We start from the raw sequence: 23,180 nt of genomic DNA, 5'->3' as shown, positions 1-23,180 counted from the left end.
GGTACAATTTTGTTTTCATCGTGCGATCCGCTTGGCAGTAATTTGTTTTGTCACTTTTTGGATTAAGAGGCTAATCCATGTAGTAAATTTTAAGTTAGAAATACGAACTGCTAAGAAACTATATCCATTCTCCCCCCAATAAAACAAACTTCGCTCAAGTCCTTCGCTTATTTTGGTTATAAATTCAATTTTCAACTTCTAAATGACTCCGATAATACCATTACCATGCGATGGGTCACACGTACCTCTGGGCAGACGTGTCAAAACAATGAATCATATTAGTGGCATTCGCCGCCAAAACCCCCGATTTCACTTAATTTTTCATGTTGTAGTTGTACCGGTCTTCCGTTTCGTCTCGCTCGATCAATGGACGGGTCTGGGGTCTACTCATGTGTCTATAGGTCTACCCTACCCATTGATATTGACTCAATGATATTGTAAGCTGCTGCTGGCTACTTTAATCCCTAAAGGAATTTGGTGTGCTGACCTCTGTAGCTGCTTCTGACCCCTGTGACTTCGTGGCAACACACAAGGCCACATTATGACACATGACAAGCACACACTGTCAATGTTGTTCATAGGAGACAAGCAAAAAAATTGCATACTGTGCAAGGTAGCATTATCTCCACAATACACATACCAGGTCGTGAAATAGCGAAATAGCGACAAGGCCTTTATCTCGTATCGTGTCACGACCAGACCACCATTACTTCGTCTCCATCCGGTCTGAGAACACATATAGGATGACATTCCACAAAAGAAAAGCCAAAATAAACCTATCATCTTTTTTAAAAAATGACTTCCATCGTCCATTCATAATTGTAATCCTTCAGTCATCCACAGACATAACCCCAGTATATTTTGGTTTCATCGTGCGAGACGCTTGGCAGTAATTTGTTTTGTCACCTTTTGGACTAAGAGGCTAATCAATCTGAAAAATGGATATAAATAAAACCACTTTCTGAAAGCATTTTTCGCCATATCTAAGTTAGACTCAGCTACTTATTCAATGATATTAGGTGATGAGGAAAATGGAGTACCACGGGCCATCATCGTGTCAGTACATTGCGTTTAGGCATTTAATCCACATATGATGCACTAACGAGTATTATTTGTTGTAGTTGTTGGCCCACTTGATTTTGCCGACCTTTGAATGAATGAATGAATGAATTTATGTAGCGCCCAGATCCACAATGTGCTCAGAGCGCTTTACAATATGCAAATCAAACAAAACAAGCGTTTAATAATGTAAGCATAAAATATATCATATTATTTGAATAGCATTTAATCAATGAGATATTGAGGAGCAGGCACCGGTGTAAGATAAAGATCTGAACAAGTGTGTCTGCACGTTTCATACATTAGCATTTCATATAAATTCGTTATCATAATATCTGGAATCTTTAAACGAATCTTAATTTCACCCATGAGGCTATGCGGCTATGTGGTCTTGTGGTATGACACTCGGTTTCGGATCGGAAGGTCCTGGGTTCAAGCCTTGCTCGGCGCATAGATGAGTCCTTGGAAAAGGTTCTTAACTCACATTGTCTCATTGCACTCAGGTGTAAAATGATTACCTGGCCGTTAACAGCGTTGTAATATCGCCTAACAGGCGTCATGTCTCGTCCTACATTTTAAGTATTGCTGTTGGTCAGGGACCACTTGTAAAGCGCTTTGAGCACGTTTAGTGGATATTGCTCTATATAAAAGATCGACTTTTTTTTCTTTCTTTTCTTTTCTTTTCTTTTTTTTTAAAAGAGATTCCAATTCCAAATTTTACTGCCGAGGCAAATGACTCAATCATGAAATCTAATTATATCTGGCCTGCGATAAGATTGATTTTCATATCAAGTCATGAACACTGTATCGATTTCAATTTTATCGATTTATCTTAAAATCGAAAGGAGATTTTTAGTGGTCGGACCAATTTTATGCATGTCTGGTTCGAACAGAATCGGCCTGCCTGTCAGCGTCACACGTGTGTTACTTTGATCAGAAAATTGGAGGACGACTCTCTTGTCAAGGGCATTGTAACAGATTGCCGCAGTACTCATTAAAAAAAATTATCATTGTATCTAATTGAGCTTTTTTTTTTTTTTTTTTTTTGCTATGGATAATATATAGGCAAATTGCTCTCATTGTTTGAAGGGCATAAATAGAGTCAATGGCGGCTGAGGTTTAACTCCCCCCCCCCCAAAAAAAAAATAAAAAAAAAAAAAACTTAAAAAAAATTACCCCCCACCACCCGAGTATATACAAAAAAATAAACTGTAGGAGTTATTGATTGGGAAATCCTGAGAACTACTTTGTGGCTCGGTGGCTGGTCTTGTCACAAATGTCAAGCAATGTTAAGCACGGTCCGGTGACCGGATGGGTGAAAGTGTTAATAGAAAATTCTGATCCTTACGCTATGTCCTTGGGTAAAGCACTTAATATACATTATCCCCACTCGAATGAGTACCCTGCTATAGCAGTGGCGGATATTTTAAGAGTGTTTGTATTCAAGGACGCCTAACAGTCGACCTGTGTGAAACGCATTGAGCATGGTAAATCCTTGGAAATGCACTCTATGGATGTTCAAATTTAATCGTTTTTGTTTTTTTAAACTAGTAAATGACGAGAGAATCAAATATTTCACTTCCCGGTCCAGCGTGCCCGCACGCACATACACACATACATACACACATGTACGCAAACCCCCACACACATACATATAGATAGTTCGAAGATGACGTCACTCAGGTCTTTGTTATTGTTTTTTGCCATCCGCGTTTATGAGTAATACTCACTGAATTGTATTAAGCCGACTATAAACGTTCATGGATACACACAGTTTTGTGTGTTGGTCCGTTATACTTCCGGATGGCAATGTTATGAGCTTCTTAGCCAAGCGCATACTATCTATAGATAAAATGCGCTTGGCCAAGGAGTTCACGGAAGTATAACAGACCAACACACAAACTCTGTGTAACCATGAACTTTTATAGTCTGGTTAATACAGTTTAGTGAGAACAACTCACAAACGCGGATGGCAAAAACAATAACAAAGGCCTGAGTGACGTCATCTTCGAACTATCTATACACAAATACACACACACACACTCCCTCCCTCTCTCTCTCTCTCTCTCTCTCTCTCTCTCTCTCTCTCTCTCTCTCTCTCTCTCTCTCTCTCTCGCTCGCTCGCCCTCTCTCTCTCTCTCCCCCCCCCCCTCTTTCTTTCTTTCTTTCTTTCTTTTTCCTTTCTTTCTTTCCCTCCCTCTCTCACATACATACACACTAAAACACCGATCACCTTAATCGATTATAGTGTCAGCATGACCTAGGCGTAGGCGCAATTTGCATAACCATCCCATAATGCAGCAACCCTTATCGCTCTTGTATTGGATCGGCTGCTAATGACTGGCCGACCACTCAGATTGTTACAGCATTGAATCACCCATTTAAGTGCAATATAAAACTAACAGTGGACCCTATAGATAGAATGCGCTTGGCCAAGGAGTTCACAACATTGCCATCCGGAAGTATAACGGACCAACACACAAACTCTGTGTAACCATGAACTTTTATGGTCTGGTTAATACAGTTTAGTGAGAACAACTCACAAACGTGGATGGCAAAAACAATAACAAAGGCCTGAGTGACGTCATATTCTAACTATCTATAGATAGTATGCAGATGACGTCACTCAGGCCTTTGTTATTGTTTTTGCCATCCGCGTTTGTGAGTTGTTCTCACTAAATTGTATTAACCAGACTATAAAAGTTCATGGTTACACAGAGTTTGTGTGTTGGTCCGTTATACTTCCGGATGGCAATGTTGTGAACTCCTTGGCCAAGCGCATTCTATCTATAGGGGCTACGATGCCGTCTAATGGAGTGTTTGATATTAGCCTAGATATTGGACATTGATTAATTAAATTATTTTTTTAATGAGCTTTTATATAGAGCAATATCCACTAAAATGTGCTCAAATGGTTTACAAGGGGGCCCTGACCAACAGCAAAGGATAACATTTAGGACGGGACATAACGTCTGGTATTAATAGTAGTAGTAGTAGTAGTAGTAGTAGTAGTAGTAGTAGTAGTAGTAGAAGTAGTAATAATAATAATAATAATAATAATAATAATAATAATAATAATAATGTCACGGTTAAAGATATATGTTTGTACACCACATTTACATGAGTACATTTAAGTTGAAATACTATCTTTACCAGGCAGTGTATCATTATTGTAATCTTTAATCAATAGATGTATGGCATTACAATTAATATTAAGGGCATTCAAGGGATTTTATCCTATTTTGCCCTATACCATATGTTATGTTATGTCATGTTAATAATAATGATGATGATGATGATAATAATAATAATAATAATAATAATAATAATAATAATAATAATAATAATAATAATAATAATAATAATAATAATAATAATAATAATAATATTAACACATTTTTCCAACATACGTCTTTTTGTGTCAACGAAATATTAATTTTTGCCCAAGGGGAAAAAAACCGAATGAAACTCCTAAAAATAAGATAATAAAATGGTCGTGTTAAAAATAACTTTTCAATCAGCTGATTGATGTTACGTGGATGCAAAAGGTATTTTAAAATAAGTAGATATGTATGTAACCAAGTATGTTTATTTATATGTAGTACGTGGATGATGTGATCTGCTGATGGTCGGTAAGAGTTTTGATGGTTGTGTTGGTCAGTTTTCATGGCCACGTCGCTGTGTCAAGGTTTGGAAAGATTAATACGACAAGCCTATCCCAGGAGGCCGTTATCAATCATCTGCTCAAAGTGTAGACGACCAATCTTTTTATACCGATTTTTATTAATTTTTTTTTTCATGCCCAAGGCATTTGTCTTGACGTTCAGTGAAATATGTGTGTTCAAAATTTTAACTCATATTACATAGAATGCTCATGAGTTTTGAAACTCCCCATAGATACGATACTCTTTTATTTGTTATTATTTTTTTTTTTTTAGATTGGCGAACCGACGTGTAAAGTCCGTTAGCCCCAATTGTTATGGTCTCTTTGCTGTAAGGAAAAGCTCTCAATCCAACGCAGTATTATAATAGTACCCATTACAACAATAAAACTGTCTCGTAATTGCGTCTGGATATCAGGCATGCAAATTATGTCCACTTCGGGCTGATTAAAGTTATAATTAGTTCTTGTTTTGGGCGTGTACTCTCAATAGATCATCAAGGAACTATTACGAATAATAATGCTATTATAATCGTCTTCACTATTAAAAGTGTTTCAGGAACCAGTCATTTGACAACGTTTTTTTAAACAAATGATATCATTAAAAAATAAAATAATTGTAATTAGTACTCCAATGTTGTATTCCCTTAATATAAAAAAATAATTAAAAAAAACTGTCTTCTTCTTTGTTCTTTTTTTTTTCTTATTAATTTTTATGTTTTAAAACTCAATATAATTTTCCTGATTCACTAACAACCATGATTTTTTTTTTCATTTTATCACGAAAAGCCCTCAGTTCTTCAACAAGTTAAAGAGCTAGGCTCATAAGGCTAAGGTTCAATCGTGCCACACCTCGTATTTGGCCACGGTCGACTAACCGCAAACCATTCGTGGCCATCATCATCGTTGACTTCTATGGTCTACCACTGCCTTGATCATTCTCATCTATCACTACCATTACTCTATTATTGAATAATGTTAAGTTTTAAGGTGGTCTTTATTAGGACTCATCTATGGAGGGGTTAGCTGGGTTGATATTTTATATAGTCAGCGTAATCGGCGAAAATGTATTATTATTATTATTATTATTATTATTATTATTATTATTATTATTATTATTATTATTATTATTATTATTATTATTATTATTATTATTATTATTATTATTATTATTATTATTATTATTATTATTATTATTATTATTATTATTATTATTATTATTATTTATTATTATTATTATTATTATTATTATTATTATTTTATTATTATTATTATTATTATTATTATTATTATTATTATTATTATTATTATTATTATTATTATTATTATTATTATTATTATTTATGCAGCTTTCTGGTTTTCTACTACGATCTGTAGGTCCCTGGTTCGATTACCGCTGTGCGTGGCGGTGCAAAGTTGAATCCTTGGAAAAAAGGCTTTTTATTTTCATTCTTTCACTATACTCATGTGTAAAATAAGTACCTAATCGGTAACCACTTTGTCTCTTTTATATATTTTTAAAAAATATTATCGCCTTATTGGCGTCATGTCTCGTCCTACATGTTAAGTGTACTTGTTGGCTTAGGATCAGGTTATTCCACTATTATAAGCTTCTTTAAAAAATATATTCAACATGACAAAGTCAGAGTAATATAAACAATTTATCTTCTTTCTATCCAACAGACGTATGCATGCACCAAGGACTGATTGGAAAGGCTTTCTCTTGACCTACTGTTTGAAATAAGGTTCATCAGAAGCAATCCAGACACCTTTATTTCTTCTTCGCGTGCATCGCCGAGCATTCAGTTTCATCCGTGGATTATTGGGTACTCGTCATCATGGAATTTTTATGACGTCATTCCAGCCAGGATAAAAAAAAGCCTGTATCCAGTTTTTGTTTTTGTTCGGATAATTCCGAAGTGATTAGGAAATCGACATGGCGATTATTAGTTCATTCTTGTGCTGGTCCAATACCCGGACTGGGAGTGCTGTGTGTGGTTACTACACTTTGGTGAGTATTCACTTCATTAATGTATGACATGTGTTTTCCTTAAATTGAAGAGTGATTTTCCAAAACTCCCTACTTCCATTTTTCCCATTTTGATATATTGAGGATTATTTCACCTAAAATTTCTCATTCGGTCTATTGTTTTATTATATTTAAACTCCAAATTCACACAAATCTAAGGGATGTCTTGTGCCATTTGATGCTTAAAAAAAAATAAAGTTTATATTTCAATATATCTCATGGACGGAAAATCTCCAAAAGTAGAAAAATCGACTGAACGAGTTTGGAAAACCAGCCTTTAATTGTATTATGTCTGATAGGCCAGATGCTTAAAATTCAATTTTGAGCGGAATTTGCGAGATAAAATAATAAATTATACCGTCATCGAAAAGATTAGATTGCCTAATGAATCACACTTTTGTTGTTGTTGTTGTCTGGATCATCGACATTATATTAGATTGACACGACATGCCACGTATACGTTTCTGCTAAACTACTTTAAAATTTAGTAACCGCGCACGGACATGTAAACTTATGGATATTGTTGAGTTTGGAGAGGACGTTTATCATGAGTTCGATAAGAGACGTCCATTATAAGATAGTAAAATAATAAATTTCATAAACTGTGAATTGCATTGCAATAATCTTGAGAATGGGAGGAGAAAGTTGGTTTAAAAAAAAAAACAAAGAAAAAAACTGAACGAGGTACGAGAGAATCAGTGGGTTGAGATAAATATACATATTTACAACATCTGCAAACGCGCATGAGCACAAACTCAATGGAGATAGATAGATAGAAAGATAGATAGATAGATAGATAGATAGATAGATAGATAGATAGATAGATAGATAGATAGATAGATAGATAGTTAGATAGATAGATAGATAGATAGATAGATAGATAGATAGATAGATAGATAGTTCGATTGTTTGACTGATTGATTGATTGATTGATTGGTTTGTTGATTGATAAATTGATAGATAGTTTGATTGGGTTATAGATAGATAGACAGATAGATAGATAGATGGATAGATTAGACAATTAGATAGACAGATACACTCATACATTATATATATATATATATATATATATATATATATATATATATATATATATATATATAATAATAGAGAGAGAGAGAGAGAGAGAGAGAGAGAGAGAGAGAGAGAGAGAGAGAGATGGGTGAAGGTTTAGTTTAATCTCGAAAGCTACACAATCAACACTTTTCAACTAAACCAATAAAGCGTGCTGACAATACCACAATGCAAACACGCAGGTGTGAAAATTCTCACATAATTTATTGATTAAAAAAAATCTTATTTTCATTTGAACTTTGTCTCTTAAATACTGCTTTACCAGTTAACTGCCGTTCTCTGTGAAAAAAATTGAATTTATGAATTTGGCCAGAAAACTCGTCCTTCAAATATCGATCGATTTATATGACCCTCATCCTGGCAAAAATTCTTAAACCTGTGCAGTCGTGAAATCAACCAACACTATTTTAAGTGAAGATAGATAAATTACTAAACTGTCTACTGTGTAGACCAAAGAAATATTAAATTTAACGAAGGGCTATAACATTACTTTTCAGGGAACGTTTCTGTTCAAACCAGTGTTCAGCGAATATAACAAAACACTTTTAGTCTACATAGACCAGGGCAGGGACGTATTAGCAGACAATTCTCCACACCAGAAATCTTTGGCCTTTTTAAAAATTGTTTCATTTACACAATGACCCAGTCTTTGTCAACTTCGTCAACTTCATCCTGGCCAACACCGTCGACCACAGATGAGAAAACTGTTGAAACAGTGACTTGAATATTGCTTAAACGTTCTTGGTTGATGCCATGTGAAACATTCGTAGAATTATGAACCCGGCTTGAACCTAAATTACCTCTCTTACTCTTGAAATTTGAAACTGATGTAGAGGGTGTTATTGTATCTGGGACTAGAAAAATTTTATGTGGTGATTTTTGATTCGTATTTGAATTAATTACATTAACGTTTTTATCACAATAAAACTCTTGAAGCGTGAAAGGCCGGTGAAATACTTGGCGATGTTCCGTCGATTGCGTATCTACAAGATTATAAGGATAATTTTCCGTGTCAGTTTGGTCACTGCTTTCCAAAATGTTGTCATTAAGATAGTAAGAACGGTGGTCAGAGTCATAGACATTTATATTTGTAAACTCGTTAGGATGTTTTCCAGTCTCCCACCCCATAATATTATTCGCGTCTCGTATCTCTACCATTAAATCTGAGTATGTGAATGGACGTGGACCATATTTTCGCCCCTTTGTTGAGCCCTTACCCTTACACAAGGCACGACGAGGTACATTATAAGGGCGTATAGTCCATTTCTTGTGTTGGGTTTTAACTGTTGTTGATCGAGAGTCATTTTCTAAGTTTCCCAATAGTTCAATCTGTAACTTGAATTCTCCGTCCTCTGGCTCCATGTAGTACGACCTTTGTGAATATTCGTCTGACCTTGCATTGTTGTTGAAATCTCCATGGCGTATTCTTTGTCTATTTTTCTTTAAATTTTCCTTCTTTTGCTTTTTTCTTTGGTGATTTTTGACATTTTTACCCAATGTTGAGTCGAATCTTTGAATTCCTCTGAAATGTGGGACTTTATTTTTGGTTTCTGTGGAAGAATCTTGACGAGAACAGTTTATTGATTGCTGAAGATTGTTATCGTTGGTTTGGACAAATCCGCTCCCTGTATAGAATCGAGATGGCCACCTAGGAAGTATCGGTTTGACAAAAGAACCATTATTATATCTTATTTCTACTCTATTATCCGACATCAAGTCTTCGAACTTGGACAGAATTGGAAGGGAAATGTCTGTCAAATAAGATGCAGTTTTCATGTTTTCTTCAGATAGGGATATAATATTGTCAATGAAATCTGCCAGCTTCCATCTTTTCTTTTTTTCCATGGAAAGAATCATAGTGTTTAAGTATGGAGTGTAATGGCTCCATCGACGAGGGGGATTGTTTATTAACGATTTTACTTCTTCGCACCCAAATACTTCAGAGATGGTCTCGAGGATTGCTTGCAATGGAGTGCTCTTTTCATTGGAAAAGCATGTCTGGTCTCCTGTGGTGAGGTAACAGTTTATCTGGCTGTATTCCGGCAAAGCCAAGAAGTTGCCTCTCTGCAACCAGACGTAATTATTTGACACACGCTGTGTCGCCCCAGAGTTGAGGACAGAGTTACTTTTCTTGAGCACCATCTTGTATTGAAAATCTGCAAGGGAAGAAATGCGTGTTCATGTTATTCTTCCATTTCTGTCGTCTATTTGTTTAATATTATGATTCACCCCCCCCCCCCCCACCGCCTTCAGACTGGGATTCTGTCAGGCTCAAGTAGATGCTGAATACAGGCTTAATTGTTGAAATCCTAGTGCAAAAACGACATTTTTGTTGTTTGCAATTTATGAATCTGTAAACCACTTACATAATAGACCCAAAATTATATTTCTTGACAATTTTCAATGTCTAGATAGTTCATCCGACAAAATGCTATTTGACAAGGGGGATCAAAAATACGCAATGATTGAGAAGAGAGAAATTATGTGTGATCCATCGTCTCAATGCGGTGTTTTGTCGGATTGGTTTAGTTGCTTAATATTAATTTTTTAAAAATTTTATTGAGGACAAATTATAACTACCTAAACGGATTTAAAAAAAAAATGAAATTTCACATTTATTGCCATTTTAACTTTAAAATTCCTTAATAGTATCAGGCTTATCCTAATAATTTTGATATATTTTGATGAAATGCGATATGAAAATCTGAATTTATATTTTTACGATTTGCCAACACAGGTTATTCTCTTCTGAGTTAATAATTCCAATACATAAAGAAACCAACGATTTTTAATTAAAACACACCCCTAAGCGGGTCGACTGAAAGTAAACTTATAGGCACAAGAGTTATCAAACATTAAAAATTGTCGTAGGCTTTTATGCAAATTGATGGCTATATTTGAAAGCCTGTCCAAAGTGAATGGGTCTCATCCTCCCCTGAAGTGCTGGGAAGTTCTTTGATTTGAATAAACGATGTGTCCTGTCTGTTTGCCCAGACATTTTGCATCTCCATCTCTACGTTCTCGGGCTAAGTAAATTAGAGATTCAGTCAGGTTTGCCAGATTATATTTGTATAATATGCCAAACAAGTTGCAGAAAATTGCTTAATGAATAGTCTGAAAGAAAAAAAATGCCATCACATTTTTCAGCTAGAATGTATTGGAGTAGAAATATATCTTTTTTTTTTTTTTCATCACCCAGCTATAAAATTTTCACATTGTATTCCCACCCTATGCTGGAAATCAGTTAATTTTGTCCCACTATTGCGTATTTGTCTATTAAGTATTTTTCTTTTTAATGTCATAAAATTTTTACATTTCCAATCCCATTATCCTTTGCCAAACGGCTTAATATATATAAATAAAATTCTATTTAAAAAATAGCATTAAAACGTCGAAGTTGGCAATCCAGCATTCAATCTCTCGAGGAAAGGCTACATTCATAAGTTCTTTGGACGCATTTCCCTTTTTCCATCATTGCTGTCCGTACTTTCAATAAACACACCGTATTATTATTGACACACTGTATTGTTTTGAAGATAACTTTTTTGTTTTGTTTATTTTTGTATTCAAAATGAATCTATGAAAGCTTGGGGTTTTATCTATTTATTTATTTATTTATTTTGTAACATTCCGCTCAAAAAGACATCATCATCAAGCTATTTACAACACATTATTGATAGATTTCGTTTTTAACAGTTTTTCTAGGTTAAATAATGAAAAATAACCCCAAAACTTACAGTCTAGCATCAAAAGAATAGCAGGAATAACTCATATGTGGACAAAGTTTCAATTTGTCCCCACTCTTTCGACACTTTAAAAAGTTATACCTTTTTTACTTTTGATGTTAGACCTTCAGTTTTTGGGGTCTGTATAGCAAAAGAAACATGAAACCAAATCATTTCCATCTCTCCTAAGAATGATCTAATATTGGTGATTTTTGTTTTTTTTTGGTGTCAAATGTCACAAAAACTATCTTTTGGCGTTGCTTCAAAAAGATTTATATGTCCGAACTTACTAATGACGGTAAACATTGAAGAGAAATTATCATTAATGGACGAGTTACATTCCAAATCATTATAATGGGGAAGTGATCTATTCTCTGTTTGGCTTGGCGAGGGAGAAAATCAATGTGGTTTTATATAAAATGCAGCCTGCAAATGAACGCTTTTTAAATAATTTAATAAAATAAATAAACGTCTTCACTGTTTATCATCTTAATATCTGCTTTTTTTTTTGTTGTTTTTGTTTTGTTTCTTTTTGATAATGAAGACGACGACAACGATGATGATGATGATGATGATGCTGCTGCTGCTGCTGCTGCTGATGATGATGATGATGATGTTGATTATCAAATATAATATAAATTATAAACAATAATGATGTAGATCAAAATTTTCGAATTGTTCAAGATCGATCCTTAGCATTGTTCTTAATTTGATAATTGGTATTATCTCCTGTGTATCCCGATAACAGACAAATGAATATAAAATAACAACACCACTTTGTTATCTTACCACATGATGCAAGAATTACCAGTAAACTCCTCAAGAAGTATCTCTGTTGATGCAAATACAATTCTCACAGGAGCATTTTATACCCTGTGATACACTTATTTATAACGAGTCAGTTGGTTGTTGTTGTTGTCTATTTATAGATTTCTATGTCATCGCTGTGGTGCAATCAACATAACATTATCATTCTATCAACAGTTCAGAGATTCGATGCGCTCAGAGAATGGGCGGTGGTCGTGTGCTGGTGGTGTATCGATCGGCAACGTATGGCCGATTTATCGCATGGCTATAGTGTCGCTTTCTTCTTCTTCTTCTTCTTCTTCTTCTTCTTCTTCTTCTTCTTCTTCTTCTTCTTCTTCTTCTTCTTCTTCTTCTTCTTCTTTTTCTTCTTTTTCTTCTTCTTCTACTATTACTACTACTACTACTACTACTACTACTACTACTACTACTACTACTACTACTACTACTACTACTACTACTACTACTACTACTACTACTACTACTACTACTTCTACTACTACTACTACTACACCACCACTACTACTACTTGTACTACAACTACAACTACTACTACCACAACAACAACAACAACACTACTACTACTACTACTACTACTACTTCTGCTGTTGCTGCTACTACTATTACTACTACTATTACTACTACTACTACTACTACTACTACTACTACTACTACTACTACTACTACTACTACTACTACTACTACTTCTGCTGTTGCTGCTACTACTATTACTACTACTATTACTACTCTACTACTACTACTACTACTACTACTACTACTACTACTACTACTACTACTACTACTACTACTACTACTACTACTACTACTACTACTACTACTACTACTACTATAAACATATATACTACTACTCCTACACTACTACTACTACTACTTACACTCTATTCATACTACACTAGGACTATATACACTTGATTGATTGATAAATATTATGAGATTCCACGCTTGATTTGATTGAGCACTGGATATTTGCAAAGGTACGAAAGGGAAGGAAGGGAGTGGAAGGAAATAGGGGAGAGATTATGGAGAGGGAAGGTAAGATTGAGGGAGAGAATTTGTGTGTTATAAGAGAAAGAGATAGTGTGTGCGAGAGAGAGAGAGAGAGAGAGAGAGAGAGAGAGAGAGAGAGAGAGAGAGAGAGAGAGAGAGAGAGAGAGCTTTGTAAACGTAACCCAATGTTTATACAACTCTAATGATGGTCTTCATCTATCTCATTATTTCTTTACTTTTGTTTGCTTTCTCACACTTTCCTGATCAATGTGTTTATCTTTGTGTTTGATTTCTGCTCTTGATGTCGATATAAATCCTGAAATACAAATCTCATCAGCTATCATTAGTGCCTCTCTCCAACGCATACATTAAAAAAAAAAAACCCCAAAAAAAAAAAAAATTAATTAAAAAACAAACAAACAGATGTAGTCTCTCAATTTATTATCATAGTTTTTATACAGACCTAAGTTCTCCAGATCTCGTATACTTGCCAGATCGCGCTATGTTTTTAAAATGTTTTTTTATAGTACGACAATGCGAAGTTGATTTTGCGAAAATGTATTATGATCGGATTTTAAAGATTTTAGTTTAGTACTCTCAAAACTTTTATCCGAGCGCTGTGCGCGGATCGTTCTTGTTAGCACCTACTAATGAAATATTTATACTGAAATATTGATACAGGTATAAAATAATATTATAATACGGTATATTTGATTGACTCGTTAATGAAATGTTGACCCTTTCACAGTACACACTTCACTTTGCTGAAGTGTCATTCTGTCAGCCATGTTTTAATAAGGGGAGAGAACCGCCATATTAATCCAGCTCTGTCCAACTCCCAATATTTACCCCATTTCTTATAGTAAAGATTATAATTTATTATACAATTCTGAAGTGGTGAAAGACGTGTATGAATTGTTAGTACGTTGGTGTGGATCGAATAAACGATTTTTGTTTTCATAGCTTTTTGACCCGGAGTTGTGGGTGGGGTTAATTTACGATTCTTACGCTTGCATTCTAGCTTTTTGGGGCTCCGGACGTGTTCCCAATGCTGCACTAGTTTATTTTTTATTTTTTATTTTTTTATTATTATTTTTTTTTTTTTAATATTTATACATATTTATTAATTTTTTTTCACGCCAACCAACATAAATTATATAATACATTGCTAGGATGGGAGCAAGTTGTTAGGACTGAAATGGATGCTTAGAGATCGCTAGTATAGCTAACTTACTCGATCTTCTTCAGTTTTTGTTGAGTTTTTTAATTTTTTTTTTTCGCTTATCTTCAAGTTCCATTCACTTAGCTAGTCTCTATCCTGTCCAAATGTCAACGATTTGTTAAGTGGTTTGTGGACTCAAGGCTTGACAAGGACTCGAGGAATGATAAATTCGGCCAAAGTACATGTAAAAATTAACTTAATAGAAAATAAAACTGTCAAGATATCTGATGATAATGACATGAAATCTGGAAGATTAATATCTGGGTGATAGCCTGTGCTGTTTAGAGGGGCTGCGGTAGTTGGGTTTAGAGTGTTGGTTTATGAAGACCTATTATTAAATTTACAATGATAATGATGATGATGATGATGATGATGATGATGACGACGATGTTAATAATGGTAATAATGATGATGATAATAATAATAATAATAATAATAATAATAATAATAATAATAATAATAATAATAATATTATATATAATTATTATATATTATTATTATTATTATTATTATTATTATTATTATTATTATTATTATTATTATTATTATTATTATTATTAATGTAAGTTTTGTGCTTGGAGGGGAAGAAAGAATGAGGATAATGTTTGGAATGCATCTTTTGTGATAGCAGTAGGGGTCAGTTCCCAAATGGAGAGTGTTCGGTTCACTCGACTGGTTTAACGGCTTATTGTTAACACTGGAAAGACGCGAAAGGCGTGTAGAGAACAAAGGAATAACGGAGCCGACAAAGAGATCTTTTGTGGTGATGGGTGCTGGTTGGGTCGTGTCTCTGATGCTGACTGACTAAACCCGATGGCCGCCACAATAAAAGGGTTGATATGATGTGTTTGTATGAAGTTTTGTGTCGGTCAGAATGAGTTTGGGTTAAGTTTTGAAAGGAAGAAGAAATTCGCCACCGATGTTTCCTCGGTCAGGTCAAATTAAATGAACGTTTTATATCGTGTTTTTTTTTTCTTTCTTTCTTTTCTTTTTTTTTTTTTGAATGGATGGCCTCGACACCAGACAATGGTTGGCACATGACGTTGTCCGCCCTCTTGGCTATTTATAGACATGACTGAAACAGGCGGGTCACGACTTTTTGATATAATTTGATTTGTGATTCTTTTCCGTTTGGACTGAATAATTGAAACGTTTAAACCAAAGAAAAAAATAGATAAATAAATAAATTAAACAAAATCGAAGTTTAATCCGGAGTTCGTTGTGTGAAATAGACTTGCCTCTCGAACAGTACGCTTGCCTTTCGTAGCGTATATTTTGCCGAATTGATTTTAGACCCAGCCGCCCAAATCTAGGTGGGTGGGCGAAAGGGATGTGAAAGAAATTAATTTAAAATACCAATATAACGCATGGATCTATTAAACCAGATCTTCCCCTGTATGTTTCGTGTTCTTGCACTGGGGTTCCTGAGGCTTCTTGTTTTACAAATCACATATTTTTATTTATACATAACATTATAATTGGATGTTGGTGTCCAAAAATCACCCAACCCTATGCTGTAAAGTAATAATATTAACTAATATTATGAACTACAACTGTATCGGATATGTACCATAATTGAACGATTTCCTAATGAACCATTGGTAAGCGTATTGAGCATGGTAAAATAACATCAAATGCGATATATATATATATATATATATATATATATATATATATATATATATATATATATATATATATATATATTATATACATGTTCATATTGATTGAAAATGTTAATTCTTTTGTGTTTGCGTGTGTGTGTTGTGTGTGTATGTATGTGTATGCTTTTGCGTATAAGCAACATAGACGTTTTGACGTAGGTACAAGGTAGTGTTTTGAAGTCCTGCTGAGCTAAAGGAAGACAACGGAAGATAAGGCGATTGTAGCATTGAGGGTGTTTACGTGCCAACTATCTTGGGAGATGGATTAAGTGTTAGAGGGGAAGAAGGGTCAGTCTATGCCCTTTGTTTATAGTCCTCGATACAAAGATGTTTGTTGAATTTGATTGTGATTAGATTGTCGGTGCGGAGCCGAGATTGGGGGCAGAACGATGTTTACTGATGGGGTTGTCTGTGTTTGTGTATGGGGCTTGTTTGTCTGTGGCTTTAGTAAGGTCATTGCAACACCCCTCTCCTCCCACGTCGTCCACCTGTACTGCTTTAAATCTTCTTTCTTTTTTTTTCTTCCCTAAGGTGATTTGCTTTTGAATGTCATGTTATCTCCCACTTTCTTGTCATTCATTTTTAACTACCCCCCCCCCCCGGCCACCCTTTCCAACTCTCTCTCTCTCTCTCTCTCTCTCTCTCTCTCTCTCTCTCTCTCTCTCTCTCTCTCTCTCTCCACTCCTCCTTGCTTATCCCCCTCTTCTTTTCTCCCCTCTCTTCTCTCTCTCTCTCTCTCTCTCTCTCTCTCTCTCTCTCTCTCTCTGTGTGTGTGTGTGTGTGCGCGCGTTAACAACATACATATACACACGCACACACACATACACACACACACACACACACATATATATATATATATATATATATATATAGAGAGAGAGAGAGAGAGAGTGAGAGAGAGAGAGAGAGAGAGAGAGAGAGAGAGAGAGAGAGAGAGAGAGAGAATTCAAATACCAGACACTCATGGGTAAAATTCCGTGTTTTTGTAGGGCTGAGCAAGTACTATAAAGTATCAGCTATTTGAATTCAGTAAACTGTCTGTGCTGCTATATGGTTGTGAGAGCTGGACCATAAACAAGACCATGGTTAAAAGACTGGAGGCAGTGGAAATGTGGTTTTACAGAAGAATGATGAGGGTGTCATGGATGGAAAGGAAAAGAAATGAAGAAATTTTAGAAATGGCAAACAGAAAAAGATCACTGATAACAAAAATCATCAAACGCCAAATGGAATTTTTAGGACACATTATCCGCCACCCTGGTTTGGAAATACTCGCCTTGACTGGAAAGATGAATGGAAAAAGAATAAGAGGAAGAGAAAGAATAACGTATTTGAAAGGGATAAGAATTTGGACAGATGAAGCTGAGAAAGGTGGCGCTGCTTTAATAGAATTGGCAAGAGATAGATCAGCTTGGCGGAAGATGACCTCCGACGTCTGCTTCAGATATGGAACTACATGAGATGAGAAACCATCTCAAGAATCGAATTTTCTCCAGTTTTTTGATCCATAAAGTAAAATCCGCCCATGATATTTTTATCTCGAGTCGTAACGATGTAATATTTTATTTAGTTTGGAAAACCCGAAAAATGCACCTTTGACTGTTTGCTTTGTTGTTTCAGGTCATGGGTATAGAGTTGCTTTTAGAGATATAATTGTATTATCAAATTTGGTGTGAAAAAAAATTGAAATACAAAAGACTTTCAAACGCCATTATGATGACTGTTTTACAGCGTGTGAAACGTATAGTGAGGTATGGGTGTAAACAACCGTAACCTTTAAACCAATTAGCCCTTGGCGATTTTTATCTTGCATTTTCCATTAAAACTTTTGGGAATTTCTTTTATTATTTAAATATTTTTTTTCTAAAATCCGAAATGTTGAAAATTGCGAGTATATTTGTTTGAGGGGAGAGAGAATGAGAGAGAGAGAGAGAGAGAGAGAGAGAGAGAGAGGGGGGGGGAGGGATAGATAGAAAATGAGGGAGGGGTGGGAGAGAGGGAAGGAGTTATTACCTGTACTTTCGTTGACGGATGAGTTCACAAAAAGATGTAGTTTTGTTTGCAATGTATTTATTGTTCAACTAGGTTGGAACTCAGTCATGCATGGTTCCTAATTATACACCTACTCCCCCTCCCTTTTGTTTTTACCCCCTCTTTCTTTTCTCTCTCTCTCTCTCTCTCTCTCTCTCTCTCTCTCTCTCTCTCCCTCTCTCTGTCTCTCTCTCTCTCTCTCTCTCTCTCTCTATTTCTCTTTCTCTCTCTCTCTTACTACTATAATTAGTCTACACCTCTCTACCCCCCCTATCTATCTATCTATCTATCTATCTATCTATCTATCCATCCATCTATCCATCCATCCGTCTATCTATCTATCTATCTATCTATCTATCTATCTATCTATCTATCTATCTATCTATCTATTCATCTATCTATCTTATCTATCTATCTATCTATCTATCTATCTATCTATCTATCTATCTTCTATCCATCCATCCATCCATCTATCTATCTATCTATCTATCTATCTATCTATCTATCTATCTATCTATCTATCTATCTATCTATCTATCTATCTATCTATCTATCTATCTATCTATCTATCTATCTATCTATCCGTCCGTCCGTCCGTCCGTCCGTCCGTCCGTCCGTCCGTCCGTCCGTCCATCCATCCATCCATCCATCTATCTATCTATCTATCTATCTATCTATCTATCTATCTCTATCTATCTCTATCTATCTAGCAGGTGTGCATGAAATTTTCCATGAATTATACATTCAGGATATCTGAATCTGCAGGGGCTTATTCATAATGTTTGATGGCATGTTTCAACATGATGATGCACAATATCACAATACGCATCGTTGAAAAACAACATTGCTAAAGTAGCTGACAAGATATGACAAAATGAACGTTCTTTATCTGCTTTCGAAATTCATGTTTGTTTTGCTGTCATGCATGGCTTGAAAATAAGAAAAAGAATGCCTTACATAATACATAATATGATATATTAGGATGTTTCTTTTCAACTGAGACATAAAAAACGAGCAAACATAACAAAATGGAATTTAGAAAAATGAAAAATAAATCTAGCAAATGAAACCAAAAATTAAAAAAAGTATAGAAAAAAAAAAAGAACTAACAGCACGCCATTTCGTGTCGTAAATTCTCCATAAATTTCGACTCCGACTTTCATCCATATTACCATGTTTTCTTCACAAAACAGTAGACATTTCAAATAAAACAGGGCTAGGGAGTAGTAGGGGATAAACATTCAGTAACTGTTCAGTGTTCGCTATTTATTCACCAGCATTAAAATTCTTTTCTTCGTGGGGGCGATAGAATATGGTCCGAGGGTGGTAGCAGCCGGGCCTCTACCAATCTCACTTTTATTATCCTCCTACAAAGGCATGGGTGAATAATAATAATTTGACACCCTTCAGCGACTAAATAGCCTTAAATCCAATGGTGGCATTGTGCAAAGAGTCCTGAGTCACCCAAGCCATCTCACGTGAGACATTCCAGTAGCTAGAAGAGACATAATTTGAGTAAAGTTTGTCAAGAAATTATGCTGTACCCTATTTTATTTGCTTATTTAGTATTATTTGATTATGTGTGTGCTACAAGAAACAATATTATTCTACCTCTTATCCCTAAAATAGCCAAGTGTATTGATATCAAGTTTACAATAATAATTTGTGTCGTCAGCTAATCAAGCGTTAAATTTCAATATAATTAAATAATATTTTTTAAAAAGAAGTATAGATCATTTAAGTCTTTTATACCGGAATAGCGAAATCAGAATTGATTGAGGGGTATCTAGAATAAAAGATTTCTTACTCTCTTGCGTTTTGGAATTCGAACTACACGTCCGGAATTCAAAAAAGCATGAGTGTAAGAATTGTAAATGAAAGCTCAATGCGAGCTTGTGTGATTTCCGTTAGCATCTGAACGAGACGTTGACCTTTGTTAAAATACTTTCCACGATATAGAAATGTCACACAGCTACCTCATCGGTCGCCTTTTGTAAAAATGGATGGGGAATGGGAAGCCGTTCATACGTACGGTCTTGAATGCAGTTTTTCGCTTGTAATTTATGGAGCTCTTGTCGAGCACTCGTTTCACACGCAAAAGGACCAAGTTCGATCCCAGGTGCAGTCGAGATTTTTTCTGACCACCCAGCAATGATTGGGTCTGTTAGATCTGGCGGAAATACTTTGTGATAGAATAGCGTCCTAACCAACCAAAGAAAAGCGTGCAATTGCAATTGTCCGTATCACGCTATAGAAACCGGGATAAACCCCAGCTCCATGGGCTCCAAGGTTCTGACGGACTGAAATTCAATGAGTAATACGTTTTATGAATAATTCTAAATTTTGAGATCCTGTGAAAATGCTATCACCGTGGCCTTAAGTTTAATAGCTACAGTGTTTAACGAAAACAAATCATTACAACTTTATGGAATAACACTTAAGCTGGAATCCGTGTTTTTCTTCTTCTTACCCAGCAGTTATAATTGACTAGCTGACTGTTAGATAGATCTTATGTAAATTGCGTTGCATTTATACACTCCAAGCAATTCAAAGATCGATTTTTTAACGCCACATAAACTTGGATTTCCTCTTGCTCGATGGACATCGTCATTTTGTAGGACTCTTCTGCAAAATAGTAGTCCTTCAGAGCCATTCGGCCCATGGAATTGGAGTTTATCCCGGTTTCTATGGCGTGGAACGGACAATAGCAATTGCTTGCTATCGATCATTTGAATAGGATGCTGGTCTATCGCAAAGTGCTTTCCGCCAAATCTAACAGACTCCACAAAATAATCTATATTTTTTCTTCGGTAAAGATCACGTTTGATTGAACCACCTTCTTACGTTCCCATACGTCCGTGAGCGTAAATTCGTAAAGTAGTGTAATTTTATTTTTTTCATAGACGTCTAGATAGATTGTGTCACACAATTTCACATGGTTAACATTTTTTAAAAAAATGTCGACTTGTTTTTATTTGCAAATATCTATGTGCATATTAGTTACGAGTTAATCAAATATTAAAAATACCTCCAAAATATGAATGAATATATAACGAATATATAAATAAATAAATGAATAAGTAAATAAATAGATATATAAATAAATAATTTAAAACAAAATGAAAAAAGTGCAAGGGATCACTCATTTATTTATTTATTATATTTTTTTTACATTCAGCCCACTAACTAAATTATTATTATTATTATTATTATTATTATTATTATTATTATTATTATTATTATTATTATTATTATTATTATATTATTATTATTATTATTATTATTAATATTATTATTATTTTGTTCAACGTCTGAGAAAAGAAAAAAAATCAGATTGACCTTACGTCATGAATAGCACTTGCAACCTTTGTATTTTTCAGCATAGAGGAAGTCCCGGTTTATTTTTTCTGTTTAGTTTGATATCTTCCAAAGCAAAACAACACGTTTGTGTGTCGACAGAAAGATCCAATACCATTGAACAGTGACAAACCGCAGGACAATTGGTTGATATTTTTTAAAAAAGCTGGATATTGATCATCCTAATACAATCTGTCTCATTGTTTATCGGTTACATATTTACACATTTCAACCTTTACATCGCCAGTTTGTTTGTATGACCTTGTCACATACATATATTATTTAGAATGATATAATAAGGCCCTGTTTACCCCATGGCCCGTCTGTTGATCATGCGTTGTTTTCAATTCCGTAGTCTATAGAATATTCATTTCAGTCGTCCAATGCGTCATAAAAGCCTTCTATATTTCTTCATACTGATAATTTTCCTCCTGAAACCATAATAATCCTGGAAGATATTGAAGATATACCGCCCCCCCAATTCCTCACCTTCTTTTACCAAACCCTCACCTCACTCCACTCTTTTCACTCTCTCGAAAAATATAACAAACAACACGACCAACACACAACACATGCACAATAATATACATATAATATGAATACTAAATAATCAATATGAAGCACTATAAGTAAGTTTTATATTCTATACAAATAATTGCAATAAATCGATATCTAAATATCTCAATATGATATTACAATAATAATATAAAGATTATATAAAAACGCAATAAACACATCATCATCATCATCACTACACATCATACACATAACATATCAATATTCAAAATAAAATAATAATAATAAAAAAGAAGAGCATGAGAGAAAGACAAAAAGAAGACACAGAAGAAGAAAAAAAAAAAAAAAGAATAATAAAAAAAAGAAGTAATGGAGAGAAGGAGATGAACAGAGATAAGAGAGGAAGAAAAGAAAAAAAATAAACATAATGAAACTATGAATAATAATGGATATTGATATAAACAAGTTAGTCGTCACCCCGCCCAGATACAACACAATCGCCATTTCACCTCAACTGCTTCCGGCTTGTTTCTCGGTGTCGATTACGTCTCTTGATACATACAGCCCAAATTTCGCTTGCTTTCTTTTCAAGTTTTGTCACGCATGACATGAACCGAGAGTGGCCCATTATCGCACACTGTACCAAAGACTTTTCACACATTCCAACCCCACTTTCCTCAATCAATATAATTTATTCACACTACACACTGCTAACCCTCGAAAACCACTCATAACCTGAATGTGTATTATTATTATGAACAAAGTGGAGCGAAATGGCGAGGTCGCTCCCCCTTTTCCCCCCTTAAACAATAATACACTGTTACCACTCAACCACGGAGCAGAATATTGGAGTACATGCCATCAAAGACATTTGGAGGTTTCAAGGTCCATCTCTTAATAAAAGGGAAAATGAATTAAACATTCCATGATTTGAGTCGTCAAGAAAACGGTATTCATTGATCGTGTCAGTTTCATGGTGCTTATTAGCGTAGAATAAAGTAGTATATAGTACAACAGGCCATTTGGGTTT

The 23,180-nt window shown here is 34.8% G+C and overlaps 2 protein-coding genes across 2 annotated transcripts in view; one reads left to right on the top strand and one right to left on the bottom strand.

Annotated features, from left to right (window-relative positions):
• The window catches only part of LOC144970231 (uncharacterized), a 71,806-nt gene that overhangs the window by 4,770 nt on the left and 43,856 nt on the right, over positions 1-23,180 (top strand). The window contains exon 2 of the mRNA XM_078909661.1: positions 6,404-6,731. Within this exon, the coding sequence (XP_078765787.1) occupies positions 6,657-6,731 (75 nt within the window). The 5' untranslated portion in view covers positions 6,404-6,656. The remainder of the gene's footprint in view (positions 1-6,403; positions 6,732-23,180) is intronic.
• On the bottom strand, positions 7,907-12,423 carry LOC144970229 (uncharacterized). The gene is made up of 2 exons (XM_078909646.1): positions 12,338-12,423; positions 7,907-9,979 (listed from the first exon to the last, which is right to left on the bottom strand). The coding sequence occupies exon 2, from the start codon at positions 9,963-9,965 to the stop codon at positions 8,454-8,456; it is 1,512 nt and encodes a 503-aa protein (XP_078765772.1). The 5' UTR covers positions 9,966-9,979; positions 12,338-12,423; the 3' UTR covers positions 7,907-8,453.

This window comes from Berghia stephanieae, chromosome 4, assembly GCF_034508935.2.
Source record: "Berghia stephanieae isolate SIO BIC M18660-M18661 chromosome 4, UCSD_Bste_1.3, whole genome shotgun sequence".
NCBI classification, from domain to species: domain Eukaryota; kingdom Metazoa; phylum Mollusca; class Gastropoda; order Nudibranchia; family Aeolidiidae; genus Berghia; species Berghia stephanieae.
Note: the sequence above shows the minus strand (reverse complement) of the source record. Positions and strands in the feature narration are given on the sequence as shown.

What these genes read in the sequence shown, in the direction of transcription:
- LOC144970229 (XM_078909646.1), bottom strand. Translation starts at nt 9,965, where the DNA reads ATGGTGCTCAAGAAAAGTAACTCTGTCCTCAACTCTGGGGCGACACAG.